Here is a 24,214-nt window from a genome sequence, read left to right as displayed (position 1 = left end):
GAATTACATTCATTTCTTTTTAACTGACAGCAATTTCTGGCACATTTAAGCCTTGACATCAGTTTTCAAAGCTGATTATCCAGATTATATTATGTCCTAAAAATACAGGTTAGCATTCTGACATAGAAGAAATTAACATACATACTGCATTCATATCACAGCCAGGAGATAAGCCAGACTTCTGTTGTGCCTCAGTTTTATGAACCAGTAGAGTATAACATGTGGCTACGCCACTGACACACAAGAAAAACAAAATGGAATTTATAAAGCAAGATAATAATCATGAAGTTGAACAGACACCATCTTAATTAGAGAGAAGTACGCTTATTCATTCGCTTATTAGCAAAAGATTTTTTTTTCCTAATAGAGCACCCCAGTTCTGAAGGCAGCCATGAATCAGCTTAAGAATATAGAAACAAACTGATTGTTATCCCATTTTTTTTCAGAGTATTTTTAGCTGATGAATAGCTCATGATCAGTAAGAGATACAGCATGCTCTGAAAATGGATCATCCCTAGCCACTGTAAGTGACAGGATCATGGACTCTGGAGGTTGGTGAAGATCTCTGCTGTCAGTCTGTGACTAATGCTGGGATGAAAGGAATACCTAACAATATCTAACACCTCTCCTGAGCCCCCTGGGAAATCAGACAGATAAAAATCCAGCATTATATCACTGAGGCAGATGTGGGAAAGTAGAGGTTCCTATGACTATTAGGTACAAAATAGAAGTTGGGGAGAGGAGTGGAAAGAACATAAAAAGATCTCCAAGTTTGATCTCTGCAGATAGACCCTCTCTCCCTGTGCCCCAAGATCTACAATGGTTGACCACAGATGACATCAACACAGGCAGCCCTGCAATGAATTCCCAACAATTTCCCTCTCCCAGGCCCTCTTCTCTTTAGCTTTTAAGCAAGTGACTGTGGCTTAGGTTATTATAACTTTCAAGTTGAATGAAGAGATATCATCATTATCCTCATGTGACAACTTCCAAAACAAAATTCGTAGCAGATACATGGAGTAATTCACTCCAGTATGACAGAAACAGAATAAACTTTCAAGAGTATTCTGCATATTTAGTTGAAGAGTGGAACCCTTCTGAAACAGGTTTATTATCCATAAGACAGTATTGTTACGATCCCTATAAAATGCATCAGTTTCCTTTCAACTCCTTAGAACTTTTTCGATAATAATAAGAAAAAAAATTCAAAATCACATCTCTGAGGAGATGGGGAAAGGTAATGAAAAAGTCTCCCAGGCACACAAACATCATTCCAGACATCCAACCACTCATAACACTGAAGAACTACACCTGTTATGCTAAACGAGCCACTCATCTGGAAAACATGACCGATAGGTCTCTTGCACTGAACTACCCTGAGTAATTTATTCCATACCTGCATGGTTGAATAACTATGACTGATATGCATTTGAGAGCCAGAGAAATGGAGCTGGCTGTAATGTAAAAAATAAAATAAGGCTACTGAATTTTAAAGTCAGCTGTGTGAGTCTAGTTTAACTGTCGCTAAAACTGTTATAGCACAGAAAGGGAATGAAGCACTCAAACTTACTGATGAATCAGGAACATGGTCCTCATCTTGAGAAAAAGAGCTATTGAAAGCTCTAAATGTTTCACTGTTCTGTTTGTGCTTTTCAATTGTTGCTTGAATAACCTGAAACAAAAAATTCCAGCGAAGATGAGAAGTTTCATCAACGTCTTGGAAAAATTCATACTCAAAAACATTCAAAAATTCTCATAGGAAAATCCTTATGGTCATCATTTTAGTGAAAAACTTACATTTGTAGAGAAGAAATCAGAATTTTCAAACCTTAACTAAGAATGGTATTGTTATTTCAATACCATTAACTTAAAAACTAGGAATATTCTTAGTGTTTCTTACAAGTCAGACTTCAAGAATACACAAGGTAATCTCTAACTTTTCACTCTCTTCTTTCACTGCATTTGAGGACTGCAGGAAATGGGAAGCCATTCAAAGCCTCTTTTTGACCCACTCAAAGCGTGGTGGGTCAGTGGGACCCTGGCTGGAGCACTAGATTCTCCACAAACATCTTTTCCACATTGGACTACTCAGCTTCCTCACACAGCATCATCGATACAGAAACCCCTGAAAGATCATTTCAAAAACAGAAGGTGCTGACTGCATGGTGATTTCCACCCCCTATCATAATGTTTTTGTATTAACCTGAATCCATTCCCTCTTCTCCTCTTCTGTCCTGTTAAAACAAAAGAAAAATACAGAAAACATCAACATTACATTCTCAGTATTTTCATTAAATCCAATTGTTGACATCCTCATAGCTTAATATCCGTATAGATTTTAGCTTTGCTATCTATTTTATAATCACCATTAATTATTATTGACCTTAATTACTACCAAGTAACTGCCAAAAAAGTTTGAATTATTACTGCAGTGGAATCTGCAAGTACTATTGCAAACATCAACACACTGACATAGTACCAATGAACTGTCTTGCACATGTAAATGAACCATCTCGGTTTCTCAGCTTCTGTTTTAAAGCTACGTCATACTACCATAGCCATATATCCTAGATTTCAAATTTGTACATAATGTTCACCAACCTGAAAAGCACCATACCTGGCTTGCAATTCCAGTGATCTCTTTTTTCCTGTTATTGAAAATGTGTGAGCTACATTTTGCTTGGCAATTTCTTGGACCTGCAAAAAGATGTCAGCTTCTTACTAGTCTCCACCTTCTTTCAACCATTTTAATAACTTACAAATATAGTCATTCTTTGAAATGCTTAGTTGAAAGGATCACTCAGAATACAATACAAAGGTAGAAAAACCAAAGGAATTGTTTCCACAATTGCTCATCTCGCTACGAAAACCCTAAATCTGTATCTTTCCCCCTACAGCAGTATGGGAAAAAGGTGGCTCAGCTAGGTGACAAGGGAAGGTTTTCAATCAAAGAATGTACATCGTCACTAGTTTCTTACTCAACTTTGGATGATTATCTGATAATAATAAATCTAAAAAAAGACATCCAATACTGTACTTTATAATTTTATTTTATTTCTATGTAAACATGCAGTTCTATATTTTGGATTCAGAGGGGGTCTGACACTGTCTACTGTAGAAGCATATGTAAATATTAAGAATGGCAAAAAGAAGAGATACAAACCTGCAATCCTGCAATGTCCATCTTCTCTCGAACACTGAATTTCTGGCCTATCAGCCTCAGTTTTGGCACACAGTAAAGCACCATGCTGTTAAACTGTAACAAGGAAAGAATTTAAGTTTAGGGGTTACATATAGGACACAGCCTGTATTTTGACAGTTTAGGACTCTGGCGTGTCTCACTCTACGATGCAATTCTCAAAGAAATTTAATGAGTAGGTTGGACTTGCACATCATTGCTTAAAATAAGTGGACAGATAGAAATATGTCAGCCTGCCACTTCCCTTTCTCCACATCTCCCCCTTGGTACCAATTCAACTGCCTTCAGAGCAAGCGAGAGCTACTCTCTTGGTGCTGAAGAAACTGGCCATCTCATTCAACAACGTGGGACTGCTGGAAATGCCCCTTTGGGGGCACTTCACAAAAATGCAGCCTCTGAAGAGGGAGATGGAAGGAGACCCCTTTAAGCCTGACAAGCCATTGGCAAAGGCACAAGCATGGAAGGAGGAAGTAAACCCTCAAGGGAAGAGCATCAAATGAAAACTGCTGCTCAGAGGAAGGAGTAGCACAGTTGGTGAAAGCTTTGGAAATGTATCACTTGTATGTATCACAGCACAACTCTGAAAATAAGAGAGCAACAAAAAACTCACCAGGAATAAATATCTATCCTGTGCTGTGCCGTTCTTCGCTGACAGTTTCTGAATGTGTCCTTCTTTAATGAGCTCATTAGCTGGGTTAACAATATCCTCTTCACCACCGAGTCGCTCATAGACTTCCAGAAGCTTGTGCATCTTTTCCTGCAAGTACAGAACCCCAGAAATTTAAATAAAAGATATTCCACTCGACCTATCACTCACAGTATCATTTTTTTGATGTGTAAATATCTAAAGAAAAAATAAGGAAAGAAAGCAGTCTTTCACTTCTGATACAGCTTTGCACTTTCAAAAAATAATGAGTACCTTTTCCATACTCTTCCCTCTCTTAGCCACTCATGATTCATATTTGGATTGTATCATTTTGATAGTATTTTGATATCAACATATTAGTATCAATCCATTTGATATTTTTAGATTTTCTTGTTCAATAACAACTACGTACCATTGGAAGAAATGTCATCAGGTCCACTACCAGGACTGGAAACCAGTATGTTAAACTGATTCCAAGGTTGCAGTTATTCATTCAGCTTCCAGTTAACACCACAGACTAAGGTTTGTGCTACAGTAGGAACATTTCTCAGCTTCTGAGAAGTTTCACATTGTGCATTGTTGCTGACACAATGGCAGGTAGGTCTCATTCAGGAAGCACAGTCACATTCTGCATTTATAAGCAGAGTCTAGAACCTCAGCTCTTTGGGGAATGCTGCAGTCCTACCCAGGTGCCTCTGTGGCAAAAAGCAGCTAATGAAATAGGCTTAAATCAACTTAAAAACACAGTTCTAATATCATTCAAGTATCCTTATGTCTTTCTCAAAATTCTTTATAAAATGTTTACTCTTCCCCTTTCAGCAAAACAATGTTTACACTTAATATTAAGTCAACTAAATATTAAAGTCCCCCCTGTCCGTCCTGTGCAGCATTCAGATGGATAAAGGCAACCCACTTGCAGCTGCTATAATAAGTACTGCAGCAGCTTTAACAAGTCAAAATAAGAAAGGTGCATAAATCTTGCTACTGAGTTAGAGCATTTAGAAAGGTTTGGCTTTTAACCAATATGCTGGACTGATATGCTCCAAACAGCACTGCAAGCAAATAGTCAGAAAGTGAGGACAGAGATCTATGCAATTACATTTGGAAAATATGACCAAACACATCCGTAAATAACACCTCAATTCATCTTCAGATTAGGCTGCAATTTCAGGTTTTCATATACCTTACTTACCTTAAATTGATTTATTTCACCATAAACGTACATCATGCTAGCTTCTATGGTTGTCAATTAATCTGACCAAAACAAACAAAACCCTTAAAATAAACGAACTGCCAAACAAAATGGAAGTGGGGTGGAGGTAGACACAAAACAAACAAGGAAGTCATCTCAATCCCTAGAGCTAATACAATTTTTCCAACAAACTGGAAGATGATCCAAAGACTCCACTAATTCAAAGAAAATTTGAACTTATCAAACTACCTACTGGGGGGAGAAACTAGGATACTAGGGGCAGGTCCAAAACCTGAGGGATACCTGCACATCTAGGAAAAGCTATTTTGAAAAGTCACTTTTGGAAACGTGGCTTACTACTCACACTGACACAAAACGAGGAAGCAGCCAACATTAATTCAAACCTCTGCTAGCTTTCCGAGATTTTGCTACAGCGTTTGCTTTTCTTTCAGTTTGGCTCTGACCTCACGCAGCTGTTCCCACTGTCCCATGGGGCTCTGCAGAGGTGCGTGTGCAGGATGCGCTCCGCAGCTGGGGCTGCTCTCACCCTGCATTGCTCCCAGCAGCCCACCGTCCTCCCCAGCCTCCCAGCACACCCGGGCACCTTCTACTGGGGATGGCAAACAAAGTGGGATGTGTGTGCTGGAGCTGGGAAACCATGAGGTCAAACCTGAAATTCTTACTTGAATAATTTTCTTTGGAGCTTCTGCTCAGGCAAAACCTACTAATTACTGGAGAATCAACACAACAAGACTCTAGGTTCTCATTGTCAGTAAGCAGGGCATAGAAAATTATTACAGCAGCTTTACCTAATAGTTCTTTGTTTGTTTGTTTGTTTGTTTTTTGCATATTACTAGAAGAGCATCTAACACAAAGCAACTGCCTGGTGACTTCGTCTACCTGCTGCCTGTGAAGCTGCTGCACAAAGGTCCCAGCAAAATAGCTGCTACTTGTGGAGCTGTCGTTCAAGGCCCCAAACCAGAAAAGTTTCCACTGACATTTATCTTCATCAAGAGAACATGCTAGACTCAAACAGAAATAGATGGTTTCGAAACTGGCTTTCACTGAGACGCAGCAAAAACAGACAGACGTCAGCTGGTTACTTCCCAGCAGCAGCCACAGGAAAGACGGGCTGCTGGTGGCTCAGGGAACGCCAGCCCCAGACGGGCACCCAGCAACTTCCTCTCGTCTGGGCAGAGCTGTGCCCTGTTGCCTCCACAGCCCTGACATCTAGCATGACTCAAAACACCAGGCTTCTAAAATAAGGCTTAAAGAGAAAAAATCAGCTGAATGGGAAGATGGGGGAAAGAGGCAGCAGTATATGCAAGCAAACTGAAGACAAAAATATAGGAAAGAACCTCTGTAAGAAAGAAAGAAAAAAAAGAAACAGATTCTTGATAAAAAAACAATGTTTTCAAAGGACAGAACAAGAAAGGGTCTGATATGGAATGGGATGTAAAGCTTGTAATCCATGCGTGATCAGTGAGTGTTAAGCCTGAGAAGTGGTGTTTTAGAACTATCAGATACACAAGCTCCCGAGCCGTTTGTGTCTACAAAAGGGATAACATCCGTAACTATGGAGTCCTTTTACTTTGATGGTAGTGCACTTCCAGTCCTGTAAGTAAAACATCCCTAACATTCAACATTAAAGGCCTCAATAAAACAGGGGAAACAGGGGAAAAAAGGTTCAGACCTTGTGTTTTAAAGTGAAGCATCAAGATCTCCGCTACCTTAGGCTGCCCAACTTTAGAAGTAAAGCTTACCAAGGCTACTGACACACACTAGTCTCTCTGTGCATTTAAAACAAGGCAAAATTCAACCAAAACAACCTCCACTCTGGAAAGGACTTGAATTAAAAATAGCATGAAAATCTGCAAGCTTGAAAATCTATCCTTATGAATAGATGGAATTGAAACATTTTTTATTGAAAAACAAGTCATGATTTTATGAAGGTCTCCTTTTTTAGTGGAGGATGGATGCTCCCTTATGAAGGAGGAAGGCGAAATTTGGGATGAACAAACCATGGTAGCCACAACAGGATCATTTACGATAAAGAGAACTCAGATATTCAACTATTGTTTAAACCCTGTCACATCGTATTTGAAAATTCTCTCCAGTCATACTTTACTATGCCTGTGGCAATGCAGAATGATCAGTTCGAGTAAATATTTCCATCAGATTATGCTGCCATTACTCGATTTCTACTCACCATCTTTCTGATTGCTGCATTCGAATGGTTTGCTGCTGTAGATATGAGCTCCAGTGATTCTGGGAGTAAAAAAGAAAAGTAGCAAGTTATACCTTCTCTAGACTGCATCTGTTAATAGCACTTTTTTTTTTCCCAATCTTCCTGTTTATCATTTTTCCTGCAAAATTGCTGTTGCAAAAGGACTACATTTTGTCCTTCCATAAATTAAAAGGAAGGCTTATAAGTAGATATATACATAATCACTTTGGCATTTTAGCTGGTCCACGTGCATCTAATTATTTGAGCTTTCTTTCTGGAAGCACATGTGTAACAAAACATTTACCTTCTAGGAATCAGTCTAGCTCTTAAAGTTAATGGTAGTCACACTAAAGTCTTCTTAAGCATATTTTAAGAATGTTTTCCTAAAATGGGGCCTGGGTGCTTATGGTAACGTGAACTCTGCTTCAGACATTTCCTGACAGGATCAAGAACTCCTAGATGCCAAAAGAAATCCATTTCTCTTATTATTCTGGGTTAACAGAGCCTAACCTGCCTTCCTAGGAAGCACATACATTTAAAGACCATTCATATTTTCCTCCTCCAGCTATTCCATGGACGTTCTCCTGTATTTGTCTTTGGGCATACAATGGATTAAATAAAAATTCCAGATGTTCTACCATTAGTAGCTTCAATGCCTTGTCAGTGTCTACTTGCTAAAGCTGTCTTCATTCCCAGAGCTCACCTATCAGCTCTTTTCTTCTCTACTCCACGAGCATCCCGAACCCCTTTGTACTAAGCTGGTCAATCATTTGATTAATTCAATTCTCCATTACCACCATAGCCCTAGTTGAAAGTATCTGAACATGTTAAAGAAAAAATTCTCCAAGATTTTACTGTGTTCATTAGACAGAGAGGAGTTTACATGTACTTTCAGCATCTTTCCTGTCAGGAGATTCTTCTGGAAGTTTCTTTAAATAGTCCTTCAGGAGAAGTTCATAACGCGGAATCCTTTGCACAGGTTCAAGCATGTGATGCTGCAACGTAAGGTTTCCACACACCTCCTGTTTCTGTAACGGAGAGAAAACAACCATAGAAGGCCTTGGTTTTGGTCCCATCCTTGCTGTTAAACAGCAAGGAAAAATGGCTGTTTATGTATAGTTACAGGAGCACAAGAAAATTTCCCAAGCTATCAGAGCTGACAAGTGTGAACCTTTGCTCCTTATCTCTGACATTTTCTGCAGATATACAACAGTATCTTGCATTTTGTGTTTCTTCACATGATCAAAAAAGCTCTAGGTAGCACTCCCTCTGCCCCCCCCAGATTAAACAAAATCAGAAACCCCACAGGGATACACTGCTTGCTGAACTTACTGTACAAGCAGCAGATATACTGCTCACCTTTGAAGTAACTACCTCAAATTCTCTCATTTTACTTGACCAAGAAAGGGGGTTGGTTTGAGGCTGATTACTTTAAATGTTACCCAATAATTACCCAATATTACTCTGCTTGAAATGGTACTGAGTATTGCAGTGTGCTTATTGTCACAGAAGCCCTAGGAAGTAAAGCAATGTTTCTATTTATAAGGATGGGGAGGAGAAATGAGAAACACAGCAAAAATAACTAACTTGTTTTAAAGCAGACAGGAAGTTTGTGAGTGATACAATCTCATTCCTGAATCCCTCATCAGCATCTTAACCCCAAATACATACACACGCAATCATCTCCATTGCATTATTTTAAGTCAGCTCACTGAAGCCACATCTTGGTCTGTTCCGGTGTAAGCAACCCCTCATCTACCACGCTAATCTCAGTATTCTTTTCTCGGACGAAGGTGCTTGTTTCAGGTATTTGTAGTCTTCCACATAACTATCACAGCCCAAGACACGCTGCTGACTTGCCTGATTCTTGAAGCAAAGCCTGGAGATAACAAGATGACTGTCTGATAGAAAAATATTAACCATCCTTCCAGAAAGATGTAAATGGGTTTTAAAAACACATCTTGTCACTGTGTAGCAGAGTGAACAGCATTTCTGTTTAGAGGAGATCAAGTGAATTTATCTCTCAGAGTTTTACAGCACAATGTTTCCCAGAAAATACAACTGGGATGGAAAGAATCAGATATTCCAGGAAGCACTGAGACACGGAACTGCACTACTGCATATTAGCCCTTGGTTTATATTCCTAAATCCAGTTACGATAATAATCTCCTTTGTCTTTTCATTACTCTAATATGATGAACCCTAACACTGAACAATAATAGGGAAGAAAACGAAGAAGTCCATCCCAGGCTCATGTCAGTTGGACTAATAGTGGATCTTCTGTAAAAAGTCGACAATCACAAAATAAACCAATCCAAACAGGAGAACTTTCACGTTACATGATTTCCAAAAACTTTACAGAGTTCACATTACAATTCGGATGACTTTACTAGAGGAAAGATAAATGTTTTTCTGTGTTTAATTAATTCATGTGAGAATCTGAAACATAAATATACATTAAAACAGCACTTTGATGGTGTAACTAGAGAACTTACAAAAGAAAACTCATAATAAACTTACCAGCTATCAAGTTTTTGCACTGGTAGGTGGATGAGAAGTAAACAGAAAGCAAGTTTATCTTCAAGGGCAGCTAAAGTAAACTTGACAAGTCACAGTCACTTCCAAGTCCTATGGGGTTTCTGGTTTTGTTTTCTCTAAGTTAGCATAATTAATAAGTTTTAATGCCTTAGCCTGTATAACTACTCCATTAACAGCTTGTGTAGACAGTGTATTCCTGCAGGATCACAACAGGCTGCCACTGGTATTTTGAAAAGTAAAGCTGAAGGTCAGGAGAGGAGCCACATGAATGTAATCCTGGATAACCTGCCAGCAGGCAGGGCTGTACGAACCCTGCAGTAGTGGTCCTGTGCCAGGGACAGACAGAAAAACCTATAGCAGCTCCACTGAAATCTAAATGCAATTGTTTAATTATTTGTGTATAAGAATAATACACGCGGAAAACCAGGATAAAGTTTAGTTTATGCCCACCCATACCTTCTGATAGACTGCAAACGTCTGCTCTGGTTCTACAAACACAGGCTACAGAAGTTCCCAGAGTAGCGGGGACAAAGGGAAGAAAAAGGACTTTTGCCTGTAAAAGTACCTGGAGTTTTTGATAGCACAGAGATAGGTTGGATGAGTAGACTGAGTGCTTTGGGTCAAGTCTTTGCTGGATGCAGCGTGGTCATGACAGAAGCAGAAGGTGCTGTGATGCTGCAGCTAGAATAATCTACAGTGAAGTCCTGTCATCAGTAGGCTTCAGAACTGCAGCCCCTACAAGCCCTGCCTGTGCTAACACTACCTGCCACAGCTCTGCTCGAGAAATACGCGTGGGCTTGGCCAGCCGCCGATGCGTTTCACAGCCTGACAGCTAACACGAATCAGTTGTGTTGGCAGTCTGGTGGCGAGCGGTGTAGAGACAGAAGAATTTTGGGGAGGGCAGATCTCTGTGCTGCAGGAAGAATGGTTTCAAACTGAATTACGCTTCAGAAAGGCACGGCAGCAGTTTGATGGGGAACTGCGGACAGCGAAATGCCCATGTGCACAGGAAGCAGGAATTCCTACAGAGCTTGCTCCAAAAGAGGCCCAATTCCCTGTGGGGCCCAGCTGTGCCTGTGCCCCTTCTTGGCATGGGTCAGGGCACGCTGGGTGTGCTGGGAACCCAGCTGAGTCCTCACAGGCAGGCAACACAGCTGAGCAGGGGCAGCGGGGAGGCGAGCAGGGGCTGGGAGCCCCTTGCAGGAGCCCCCAGGGGCCCAGCGCTGCCGGGTCTCGAATTCCAGCCAGCAGACACACTTAGCCGCGCAGAGCCTCCGCGAGAGCAGGCTGGATTTAGACAGAAAAAGGTTAAGAAAAGGCCACGTACAGTGAGAGTCTGGTAGAAGAAGAACTTTCCCAGTTCCTGCTGCCTTCCCTCTGCTCCTCCAAGACAGAGCTTCTGTCTGAGCCAGCCGGCAGCTCTGACCCTCCGCACAGGGCCTCTCCTCTCCCAGCTTGCCGGGGGGATTACTTGATTCCTGACAGCTGGCCAGCCAACAAGCTCCCATTTAGGGCACAGCTGCGCTCCCGGCTCAGCTTAACCCTCTCCCTGCTGCCTTTGCCTCCCCCAGAGGCCAGTGTGCACTCTCCCAGCACCTGCGGAGGGATGCCTGCAGCCTGCTGCATCCTCCTGCAGCTGGCCCGGAGTCCAAAGGGGACGGAGGTTTTACAGACACACCGGCATAAGCAGAGCTCTTCCCCCTCCCCACAAAGCTTCTATATAATGAGAAAGAACGTGTGAAAGTCCATGCTAAGCATCCCCCAGCAGAGCTGTGGTCCTCCAGCGCTGCGAGCCCCTTCACAAGCCCCAGAAACAGCAGAGCAAGAGCTGATGGAAACCCAAACAGCTTCCTGTGCCAGGTGCTGCTGGTGAGGTGCCCGAAGTCAAACAGCAGGCTCAGAAAGGAAATGAACTTGCTAAAAAGCGACACTTCAACTTAGTTAGAAGGAAACAAAATGAAGAGTTTAACAAATGGATACGTTGAGTATCAGAGCAAGAGGGTGCCCTACACAAAGGAGCACACAAGGTAAGGAGGCTCACTGGGGAAAGGCAGCAGTGCCCCAGAAGAACTGTGCCATAAGCATCGATATTTCTTCCTTCTGCTATATAAATATCAACAGAAAATACAACGTACAACAAAGCTATCCACATCTCTCCGCCAAGAAGAGAACTCATCCATTCTCCTAATTCCAAAACATAAAAAGTGAACGCATTAAGGATTTATAAGTAAGCTGAACGTAGTCAGGATTGCCATGCAAACAGCTCCGTTTCATCCTGTAGCTTCCAATTCTCCTCTCAAATACATGTATGGGAGCAAAGCTACCTACATGAAAAACCTGTGTTTCACAGCAAAAACAGAAAGGACTGCCAATAAAACTGTATTTCTTCCCTAATTCTAGAGCAATATTATCTTGTACCAAAACAAACATGTATGCTGGAAATAAAATATATTTAAATGAGGATCTCAAGGCCATATTAAGCCAATTAACAACATACCTGTATATTTTGAACAACATCTTTGAAAGGAGATGACCTCTGCATACAAGTGTTCACCATGTCCATTGCCCTGTCAAAGTTCTTTACATACTCTCCATACATCTTCAGAAAAGGAGCCAGCTTCTGTAGGATATCTCCTAGCCGTGGGTTCACATTCCTGATGGAAAGAGAAGGGTAAGTACAGAAATCTGTGGAGATCAATACTATTTTAAGAGAGTAAACACAATTATCACACTTTCACAGTTGTCTCCCACAATTACGCACGCATGCAATTGAGATCCTTTAGGTTAAGTTTAAAACAGTCTGTTTGGTACCCTAGATGAAAACTTAAAACATTAATCTAGATGTGCTAAGGATGATGTTTCTGTTTCCACTGTCACTTTTATGTGAAGCTCAGATCCAAACTGACTACACATTATTGAAGAAACATCCAACTCTGTCCAGAAAAATACATTGTGAGATACACTCTACTTCTAGCAGAGGTAGCTGTACATCTTTGTCTCTTCCAAATTCAGAGGCAGGCACAGCCAGCTAGACTGTGGACAATGCCAGAGTTGCCCCACGGCTCTTCACCCAGCAGGGGCACCTCTCCCATGGCACTGGGCCCGAGAGGCTCTCCTGGGAGACCCCAGCTGGGTTTGTTCCCTCTGGGCCACTGAGCAGCAGCACTGCTACGGGAGCTAGATGCGTAAATGACGAGAGCTGCACGTCTAATTTTCTCATGTCTCAGTCCCCTTGACAGTGTCAGTCTAAGATTTCTTTCCATTTTCCCCAGCTTTTCTCTCACACTGAACTCCTGCCTTGCAGTCTGTTTACATGAGATCCCTTCAGCCATGCAAAAAGTTCATGCCCTCATCTGACTTCCAGTCTCTCCAGTTTTCCTTCCCTTTTATTACAGCTGTTCCTGTAGACATATGTCAGGTGCAAAGGTGCTGGGTCGTTTTTTATTGCTTCTGGACATTGTTGACCTGTGTGAAGAAGATTGGACCCTCCCAAGGGAAATGTGAGCTCTGATCTCGCCTTCATCACTCAGGGCAGTTGGAAAGGTTAACTCTGTTGACGTTAACATGAAATAAGGTGCAGCATCAGCACCACCAGCACTTTACACTGCAGGACACTCTTTTCAGCCAGTGCATCCTCCCAAGTGGGTTCCTACATCTGCCCTACAATCAACCTTTCTGCCTAGCGCTGCATTTCAGCCTCATTTACAACTTAGCACAGTTTCCAAATTTTAATCGGTATATGACCATTAGTACTCATTGAAATAAAAATACAATTTTCTTAAAGAACTTCATAAATATTATTGGTTACACTGTACATATATCTCATAGAACAGAAGACCAACAAATGCTTGGGTAAAATCTTGTTCAGTGTTGTGGTGCAAAACAGCAACAGAAACGAGTGCACTACAGACAAAGTGATTTATAGACAGAAAGTCATCTATCTTATCTGTCTAGATTTTCCTTTGATTGGCTGCTATAATGCTAATTTTGTAACATTAAATTTTATAGAACCATAACAAAGTGAATTTAAATATGAAATTGATGTGTCTCGTGAAATCTCCAACACTGTAAAGTCTAGACTGTGACACGATGATGCATTTTCCTTCTTTGGAAAGAAAACTTTTTTTTAAAATACTTCATCCACGGGGCCAAAATAAGCAGCTTGTTTCTTTCCTAGTACTTCAGTTTCATAGTACTGTGAAACTAGAATAGTGGAAGTGCACTAAGAAAAACAGCTGCAGTCGTACTTTGGACAAAAAAAAAATCTCACAGAGTACTCTAGAAATGTTGAGTACTCAGGTCTACTCCTATACTCAGGAAGATTACAGGACAGAGAGAGGCTTAAGAGACTCCATGGCAACGTATTAAATGACATCTGAACTACTGCATTAAACCATTAAAAACTCTGGAATATGATTAGGCTTTAGGGTCATTATAGTTTCTTGAAAACATACTTTAAAAACAACTGGAATGACAGTTACCCACCATTCTTGTGTAATTCTTGTTTTGAGCTCAGGAAGAAGAAATTGTCCGTGGAAACAATAGATAGAAGAAATATTTGAAAAGATGCCTGTTATCACTTCAGATGAAATACCTGCTTCTGACAACTTAGTGCAAAAAACCTGTGTGAGACAAGAGAGTACCAACATTAGTTAAAAAAATCCTACACACCCCAGCATACAGTTGCAGCATTACAAAGCTGACTGCCTCAGAACAGACCTACAGTTTTTGACTCCTGGTACTCAGTCCTTGGGGATCACAGCACCGAGTATTTTCAGGAGGTTTACAAACATAAACCCATTGTCAAATGGGGTTAGAGCCATGGTTATGGGCTTACTCCTCCATTAGAAAAGTCTGAGGGATTTGTAAGTCAAAACAGATTAAAACTACCGAGAAGATGAGAGCTGGTGTACTTGGGAGCTAAGTGGCAAAGAACAACCAGTCCCCAAGGAGCTCTTACTGCTTTTTACATCAAGCAAAATAAAACATGTTTGTTTTGTTTCTCTGCAGGAAAAACTACACTGAACAAGAGTGAAAGACACTCCCTAGTTTTTTTAGGGTCTTGAAACAGCCTTTGCTCATCCGAAGCAAACATTGGAAAGTTTTCAGCAGAGGTCCTAGTGCTGGAGGGCAGAGGGCTCTTCGGACGTTACAACTTCTAACAGGATTTCTACCAAGGTGTCGATTTCTTTTCCTTCTTTCTTAACAATGTTAATCATCCTCATTTTTACTTCTTTCATGAATGTTTTTCTTTATACAATACATAACACAGACATTATAGAGATAAACAGAGAAATGCCTGAACCGTGTAGACTCACCAAAACATTTTACGTGGGAAGAAGTTTGGATTCATCATCCTAGTTTTACTTTATCCTCGTGTGTAAACATGACAGAAAACAATTACAAATCACAATGGGGAAAAACAAAAATCATTCTGAGCATGGGGCTGACCCTTGTTGCCTGATTTTAGTACAAATCCAGTCTATTGTCCTCTGCAGAGCAGTCATAGATTTCATCATTTTTGGTGCCTTGAGTGTCCCTATGTTTTCCTCTCCACATATGCTCAGAGAGGAATCAAATGCTTATAATGTCTGTACCATGGGCTGCTGCTTTCCCATTCCTCTTTTCCTAACCCTCAGGCTCCAGCTCAGAGAACCAGGGCCAAAAGCTCCCCTCTGGGCCCCACAGCATGCACCCTGGCAAGCCAGCTCCATCTCCCACCACCAAGTCATGTTTTCACACTATCCAGCTTTAGGTCAGAGGCTGAACTGAAGACAAGGCACAGTTCATTCAAAATCGAGTTACCTGGTCCAACAGATGGAGTCTTTTCACATATGCTTCTTCTGTATGGAGCAGTTCATTTGCAATGTTGAATAGCTTTTGGGGCTCTGTACACTGAAAAAAAAAAAGTTGCAAATAAGACAATCCATCTCCTCCTACAAACCTAACTTTCACCAACTGTTCCCCTTTCCATTTTCTCAGCGGGCTAAATTCCCTGCCAGTACAGAAGCCTGAAGTGAATGGGGTTAATACATTTCAGAATCCGCTCCGCATTTCTCACTGAAGGATCAGTTTGCTCTAGAGACATTTTTAAAACAGTTTTCTGAAAGCGCAATTAGTAATGTATTTAACAGCTGCTCAGGATATCATTTTAATTCTTTATGGTTTTCTACAAAGAACCAGAAATACCATCCGGATTTGGAGATATAGCTTATCTATTTGATAACTAAGGCACTATATTGTAAATCAGCAGGTCTCCCTTTTTAATTCAGGTTCTGTGACTAAAAAAACATAGAAATTAGAAGAGACCTGTTTGGCCAGAGATTTCACTCCCCGGTCAGTGCAGCATTACTCTCTGTGGAATATCTCTAACAGCTTTGTGCAGCTTTAAACACCCACCAATTTCCTGGAAAGAATTCCAGCAACATAACCCAAATCACCCAGCGAAGTCTTTCATTATGCCCGTTATAAAAATAAAATAAGAAAGGACTAGTTCAAAAGCTTGGAGTTCTGAACCAGTAACGCAGCATCACCTTTATTCACAGGTTAGCCAAAAGCTACTCAGGCTCCATAGATTCTCAGCTTTCTGGGGGCTTAAAAGTACCTGAATTGGTATGACACAGACTGCAGCTTTCTGACAAACTCTAGATACCTTTAAGGGTCTAGACTTCAAACTCTGTGCTTATATTATAATCAGAGTGAAACTAGGTTTCAAAACTCAGGGCTGGTTGGTTTGTGTTCAGGAATGCAAGCATTGGAAGGTAGCAGCAAGGTCAAGCAAGTGTAGGGGAATTTTAATGGGCTGGAGCTGGAAAAAAAGAGAAAAAAAAAAGAAAAAAGAAAAAAAAAAAGACTGATGGAGGCTAGAGAGACATATAAACAGTTAATGCAACAGAGAGCATCAGCTTGCTGCCATTATTCACCACTTCTTCCACAGGAAAACTAATGTGCATCAAAGAGAATGACCGAGGTGTTGCTTCGGACCAAGAGCCGCGTCCCCGAGCAGCGCAGCAGGAGCCCGTCAGCACACGACACAGCAGCCGGTAAAGGTCCACCCAGGCTCGTGCAAGGACGGCAGGACACATCCAGGGAGTAAGAGCCCAGCTGAAGGCAATCAAGAACAAAGCACTGCTTCCGCCTCAGGAAGCACCTGGGCCCCCGGGCAGCGGCAGGGATTTCTATCCCAGACACCTATCTGCGGGTGCGTGCCAGCACGTTGCACACACGCCACCGGCCACCACCAAGCTGTTAGAAAACGTCAGGGAAACGCCCTCCTTAAGCTGCTTCGTTGCCAGCTTGTTTTAATTATAAACAAAGTTGAAAAGAAAAGAAAAAAAAAAAAAAAAGGAAAAAACCCACACGCATTTAGGCAAACTGCAGTGCAAGGGGAAGGCCTTGAAGCCTTTTTCAAAGCTCGCCATAAATCCCAGCAAACCAGACCCTACCTAAAACAAGGCACCACTGAGCATTAAGCATCCTCCGTTGGTGCAAGTATTAAGTGAAGGAAAGCAAAGAGCTTCGCTGGATTTGAACCAGTGTCAGGCTCCTGCAAGGCACTCCTCCTCTTCCCACGCACAGACCTGGGGCCCTGCACGTGCCCCACAAAGGAGCCCGGACGCGTGCTCGGCCCGCCTGGCTACTCTAATTATTTCAAGCAAACTTAAATATTCTTCTAAGCTATTCTAACGTGCTACGCGACATCCTGCTCCACTCGCTCATGTGCTATATATTAATATTTGGGGAGGAAAAAAAATCACAGCACAACAATGCTTTGAAGCTGTTATGGGGAAACACGCCGTATGACGGTTTATAATGAAATACACTGCTGGCCATTGGGATTCCACTAACTACAAGGATCTCTCGCTGAGAAGGAATTTATCTGCCAGTTTTGCTGCGAGCAGAACAGGGCGCCTGAATGGAAGGCACTGATGTCAGCAGGCTGGCACGCCAGCCACCGAGAACATCCTCTGATTTGTTTGAATACAGAATTGGGAAAATAATTATTTTCAACCAAATACATTTGTTTTCAAAAGTAAATCTTTACATAGCACAGTACTTTTTAACCTCCTGACCTTCACCATCTGCAACTCGGTTTATACTTCCAAAAAACTTGCTGACCTCCGCTGAAATACCAAACAGCAGCTGAACACAACACGAGCTTGAGCTGAGCAGAACGTTTTAAAGAGGCCATCTTCAGCTGCTGCTTCTGCCAGGCACAGAGACAGGCGTGTTTTTCAGACTAATCTGCACCTTATTCACCTTCCAGTGGACATAATGCTTTCCGCAAAATAGTTGATGCAGTGAATGATGCCAGACAGCCTGGTCCTCTGACCCTTCTGCATTGTGTGCCGTGGAAGGGCAGCTCTAGCACAGCCTGAGCTGTATGTCAGGGTACCATGGACAAGATATTTCACAGTCCATGCTTCTAAATGAAAATTAAAACAAACGTGCCAATTCGAACACAGATTATATTCCTTAGGTAACAGCCTTATTTAAGTCTCCGTTCACAGCCACTCACACAGCTGCACAGTCTGAGGGAAGGCAAAGGAACCCTACTTGGGGGAAGGAAGCAGGCTTCAGCCGGGTGATGTTGGCAACAACGGTACACAGGAGAATAAAATCATCAGGAAGAAGACAGGTAACCAAAACTGGCAGAGCCACGGCAGAGCCCACCTCAAAGAAGCTTGGGACAGGGGAATTACCTAAGCAGGGAGCCCTACTAATGCTGAAGCAAACTGAGAGCAGTGAGACCTCACTGCATTTTTGATTTTGCATCAGTTCAAAACCTGTGAGTATCTGAGGCCATCACCATCTTTAGCCTGCTCAGAGCAGACCCCAGCAGTGAGAACACTGCCCAAGCAGATTTACATCAAAACTGAACACATTTAGCTTAAAGCACAAACTGCACAGGAACCAAATGGCTGCTGCTGGGGACCAGTGAGGCATACGTAACTTTACTGAGAGAGTCCTGTAGAGAAAAAAAAAAAAAAAAAAGTACATATCTGTATATATAGATATATTTATGTATTTGCCATGTGTAAGGCGGAAACAAAATATTCAGTCTCCCACCTTATATGGATTTTAAGCTGTTTTATTCTTTATAAATGTGTCTCACTCCTGCTTTGTCCACCATGACGGGTGGGCACAGCCACAGCCTGTTACAACTCTTCTCCACACCGCACCCGACAGCCGTGGAGGTACTGCAGAACCTTTTCAAAGCAGTTTAGCCAGCGGGGTGAAAAGCAAGATGAGAAAAGGGAAGCAGTCGGTGTTTATTTTGTGACACAGGAAGCTTACTCCAGTGCTTGAAGCAGCAGCTGCGTGATGCTCTTTCACTTCTGTATGGAGGTCCAGCAGCTCGTTTTCAGCTGTGTCTGTCCATAAAACATTGTAAGGAGAAAGGAAATGCCAGCCTGGGAACAACCAGCACCACGAAGGGCAGATTCTCACCTGGGTGGGAGTACATTTACACCGACAAATAGGCAAACGCCACGACCTCAGACACAAACTGGGTGACAGCAGACACCGAGCCGACTTGTGCAAGAGAGCGGCCAGGAGCACATCAAGCACAGCGCCACGTCCTGGCCCTGCCCAGCCCAGCAGGGCACTGCCGGCCCCCACACAGCTCGGCTGCCTGGGGCAGGAGCCGTGGCATCGGGCTCACCCGGCCATGCCAGCGGAGGCAGGAGGACACAGGAGGACACAGGAGGACGCAGGAGGACACAGGAGGACGCAGGACAACCCGCGATGGCTCGGCCACGTCGGTTCCTCCCTCGTGCTTCACGCACAGCAGGCAGTGCCTCGCCTGGGTGGGGACTTGGCACCCAGGCATGAAGGCTGACCTGGCTACCGTGAGAAGCAAATCTGAGGTGAAAATTTAAAGGAAAAATAAAACTGAAAAAGAAACCTCAGAGGCTTAATGAGAGAAAATTTGGGCAGTAGCCTGCAGCAACTGTTTCTCTCACTGTTGTACATAGCTGAACTGTGTTCAGTTCACATCTCTGCTGTAAGAGGCTTTCGGCAAATCGTGCAGGAAAGCTGGGATATGGTAGGGTAAAATCAGAATATAGCTGAGCTTCAAAAACACCCCCCCTGCCAACAGCCACTGCTGCAAAGAACACAGGAGGTCCCCAAAGGTTACAAACAACTTCCTACTTGAAAGTGCTGAAAACAACCTGGAAAAGTTACCCTGTGCTAGGAGATCTTATTTTGCTTAGCGTATTCCAGAAAAAATGGTGATGAGAACAAACCTGATTCTTCTTAACCAGCATTATGACTAAACCACCGCCCCACACAGCTCTGCGTACCGCGTAACTCGTGTGGATTTATCTACGGGCTTCAGAAGTACCACTGAATTAGCAAACAAATATAAGCCCCCAAATACAAAGCCCCCTTTCACTAACTTGCTCTAAACCCACTGACAGAACAAGTCAGGAGGCAGACAATAATAAAACACCATTATTTTGGCCACGCTCCCCAGCGTCACATCAGGAAGTAGAGATAATAACTTCACATCCTCTTCAAGGCCAAGCAAAAATCTTTTTTTCAGAACGTACATGGAGATAATCTTACCCAAAGGCCTGACTTGCAGGACTGCAAGTCAAATTTTCCAACACAATCTGTACTATGAAATCAGAAGCGAAACTCCAGTGAAACACAGGCAGAAGGAGAACACGTCAGCGGCTGCACAAGGCCACGGGGGAGCTGATGATTACTATTATTCTACACAGCAGGTTCTCAGGAAGCAGGACAGATGGAGCAAGGCATTTGGGAGGGATTATTAATGAGCATTTATTACTCTTAGTGAAAAATATCTGAATAAGGAGATACGAAGGAGCATTCGCCATCTCAGAAGCACTGCTCCACTGCTCCCAGGCAGTCGACTGCTCAGCGGAAGCCTCGGGTAGCGGGCTGCAGAGCGTGACAGCCCCTAGGTCCCACTTCTGTCATTTCTTTTTTTGTAACCATCAAGGCTAACATGCCTCAGCTCTCGCAGCTCCTGACATTTTCTGAGATGCTATCAAAATTAATAAGCTCCCCTCGTTCATTTTCATTTTGATAACAGATCCCCAGCAATCCCAGTAAGGCACTCCTGCGACTTTAAACCACCCAATAATTGTGCGCTAATAAGTGAGATCTGTTAGACTCCGCGGCAGACTCCCAAAGGAAGCCACATCACACTCCAGAGCTAAAGCTAGACTAAATAAAACAGTACAAGTCATGCATCAGGCAGCGTTACTTCACCAGCAATGGGATGTGTGAAAGCCTGGGTGCTGGATGGAGAGAGATCTGAAGTAGAAAATTAGAGGAGAAAAAAGCAAAACATTTTTTTTTCTCTACTTATGTTTGTTCATGAATTTCACTTAACTTGATATCCCAGGAATTACTGAGCCATCATTAAATCATTCTGCAGCTGTACTTCTTATGCATCCTCCTCCAACTATAACAAAGCTTTCTGGAAAACCTGAATGTTTAATTAGAGTGCTGGTTACCTCCGCGTGCAGCTGCAAAGCCTGCTACTAGAGGCAGAAAGGAGGAAGCAGGAACAAAGCTGCTGGCTCCTGACACACAGCTCTCCCCCAGGACAACCTCCTGGAAGATTAAGGGCTCTCTGCTGCTCTCACACCACAGTTGGTGCTGATTGAGCTCTCCTCTCTTTCTCTCCCAGGGCCAGGTACATTATTTTGTGGAAGATCACCAGGTTTCTCAAGGGTGAAGCAAACTTCCAGCCTCAGAGTAACCACAGAACACTTCAGCTTCAAATCATCAAGCTGGCTCTCCTCATGGGATGCCACTGCCCTTTACCTGTACTGACTCACCCCACAGTGCCCCCGTCTGCAACAGAAGACCGGGAGGGGAGGACGCTGTGAGCACGTAACACACGAGCTGGCTTTGTAGGACCTCAGCTGGTACACGCTGCATCCCCAGAAGAGGGCACAATCCTTACGTACACTACGGCAGAGGCAGCAAATCTAGGCCTTCCCCTTCCCACGTGGCTGCAAAAACAAATTAACTTAGCGAAGCATGGTCATTCTCAAAACTGCCTTCTGAAACTGAAATCACGTCAAAGGGCAAGGAAGAACCTGAAGTGCATCACACTGATGTCACACCTGCCCTCCTGTACTAACTCACCAAGATTAAAAGGCTTTGACTTGTCAGATTGAAAAGCATTTCCTCCTCTAGAGATCTCTCCCCTTTATAAATTCACCAAGCCCACTACAGAAAGGTATGACTTCCTCAGTGTTTTATCAGCGTTACTTCATTCTCTATGGACATTTAGCCTAAGGAACAAAATTTTAAAACAGCCACCAAAACGCTGCTCCTACAAAAGTGTTTCTGGTGCTTGTCAGTAAAGCACTTCTTAATGATATGGTACAGTCTTCCACTTGGGTTTGCTACAGCTGGTTTGATACTGCGTGCCTAGCCCAAACTTAAACGTAAATTTAATGACTAGATTAAAGATTTTCTAACGTAATGCATTATTTTCTTGCTGGCATGTTGCAACTAATAATTTAAAAAAATATTTCAGTTGCATGCCCATACATATCTATTGAGAATATGAAGTAAGTGAAGTATTTCACAGAATGCTTATTTATGTGTAAGCATGTACAGAAGGGAAAGTGAAGAGCAGCAGACAGAAGCCCTGGCCTGTGGTGGTGATGCCCAGCGGAGAGGCAAACAAGCTTCCACCCGCAGGCTGCTGCAGAGGCACCAAACGGTGAACAGAACGGACGCGAAGTCTTAACAGAAGCGAGTGGGAATCTCTCATTAAGCACTTTCTGGAGGACCCCACGGTAACCTCTCACACACAAGGTAAAACACACTTCTTCGGCAGCTTAGACCCTGCAGTCCTGCTGGATCCTGTCTCACACTGTCACAATTCACTCCTGCACAAGCCCAAGGCCCTGTGCACCGCAGCCTGCCAAGCCCAGCTGACGGCGGTCAGGGCTGAATTAGGGGAGCTCTCGCCTGCTCCCAGGGAGGGGAGATGCCCTGATGGGCTCCTCCTCCGGAGTCTGCCCCAGCTGCCAGGTGAGACTACAGACCTGCGGACAGGCGGAGGAGATCACATCCTGTCCATCTACAGAAAGCAGTCAGGTCTGGCCAAGCAGAGCTAGTTCGTGCAGCCCTTACTGCCTGCTAGATGTTTCATCGCCCATTCCAGTCCATGCCCGTCACCAAACTGCAGCACTGCAGGGTGATGGGCACAGCATTCAGGCTCCCTTCTGGCCAGGATAATGGTGGGAGTCAAGGGATTTTGGAGACTGTGAAACCCGAGTCAAGGCTCTGGTGTGCTTTGGTCCCTCTAGGATAAAAACCACTAGCTACATCAATCGAAGATACTGCAATTATGCAGGAAAATTGTGTCGCCTTGCATGGTGGGGCTGGGTATGGGGTCATTGCAGGGCTTGGGATACAACCAACTTTCACTTTGACAAGCAGTATTTACCAGAACAAACTCCAAAGTGTTGCTTTCAAGTCAGGTATTACTCTGACAGCGATGGTGTCACTGACACCAAAACTGGGGTTTCTGCCTGATGGGTCTGTGGGACTCAGGCAGAGCTTCTGAAGCTTGGATCTGTCAACACACAGTACGTGCTGGGCCCTCTGCAGCGAGGCTCAGGTGGGCAGCAACACCTGCCTCCAGCACACCGAGACAGTACCTAGAGCTCCTGGACAACAGGGCTCCTCTTACTCAAGCTGCTGTAGCGATGGGATTTCCCTTCTTTCAGAAAGTCGATTCTTTAGTTACCCTGAGAATATGAAGTCTTGCATTTTTCAGTTGTGTAACACAGCAACTTTCATGTAAAGGACAGGGTGATAAAAAGTCAGATTAATTTGACTTTGACATCACTGAATTTGCAAAAGGAGCGGTACAGCAGTTAAGTATTGGAGGGGCAACACCAGTCCCAGACAACAATGCTGGCATTTGAATCACACGAAGGGAAAGCAAGTCATATCACACAAGCCTGGGCTTGAAATAAAGAGAAAGGACTACAGCATAAAGCAGTGCATTCACTAGAAAAAGTATGGGGCTTTTTCATACCTTCCTGTAGGTATGTTTGTCTCATCACACTGTCTTCTGTTCTTGGAAAAAGGCAACACCCCAGAGCATTAATTGTACTCTGAAACTATCCACCAGACAAGATGAGGAATATTTTGCAGACGTTTTGCTCTAAGCATCTTGTGTTTTATTTTTCTGAAAAATCTAACCTATCTTATTTCTAAAAAAATAACTGTCTTGATAGCAGATAATCGAATGAATCTGTCATTAACATTATACAGCTGCAGCAAATGCACAACAGCACGGACTCCATTATTCTGCATTCAAGGAAAATCGCTTCTAGCTAGGGTTTCCTGAAGAGTAATTTGATAGAGTAACTACCTTGAAAACAACTTTTTGCACTCAAG

General features: G+C 43.0%; 1 protein-coding gene across 1 annotated transcript in view; it reads right to left on the bottom strand.

The window, feature by feature from the left end:
• FGD3 (FYVE, RhoGEF and PH domain containing 3) overlaps positions 1 to 24,214 on the bottom strand; it is a gene marked incomplete at its 5' end in the record, with an annotated part of 109,560 nt that overhangs the window by 21,317 nt on the left and 64,029 nt on the right. The window contains 10 exons of the mRNA XM_084292619.1: positions 1,571 to 1,672; positions 2,204 to 2,234; positions 2,618 to 2,697; positions 3,164 to 3,256; positions 3,810 to 3,956; positions 7,247 to 7,305; positions 8,154 to 8,292; positions 12,300 to 12,456; positions 14,288 to 14,424; positions 15,608 to 15,697. Coding sequence (XP_084148745.1) covers positions 1,571 to 1,672; positions 2,204 to 2,234; positions 2,618 to 2,697; positions 3,164 to 3,256; positions 3,810 to 3,956; positions 7,247 to 7,305; positions 8,154 to 8,292; positions 12,300 to 12,456; positions 14,288 to 14,424; positions 15,608 to 15,697 — 1,035 coding nt within the window. The remainder of the gene's footprint in view (positions 1 to 1,570; positions 1,673 to 2,203; positions 2,235 to 2,617; positions 2,698 to 3,163; positions 3,257 to 3,809; positions 3,957 to 7,246; positions 7,306 to 8,153; positions 8,293 to 12,299; positions 12,457 to 14,287; positions 14,425 to 15,607; positions 15,698 to 24,214) is intronic.

This window comes from Netta rufina (assembly GCF_964035555.1).
Source record: "Netta rufina genome assembly, chromosome: 10".
NCBI lineage: Eukaryota > Metazoa > Chordata > Aves > Anseriformes > Anatidae > Netta > Netta rufina.
This window is presented reverse-complemented; position numbering and strand designations above follow the sequence as displayed.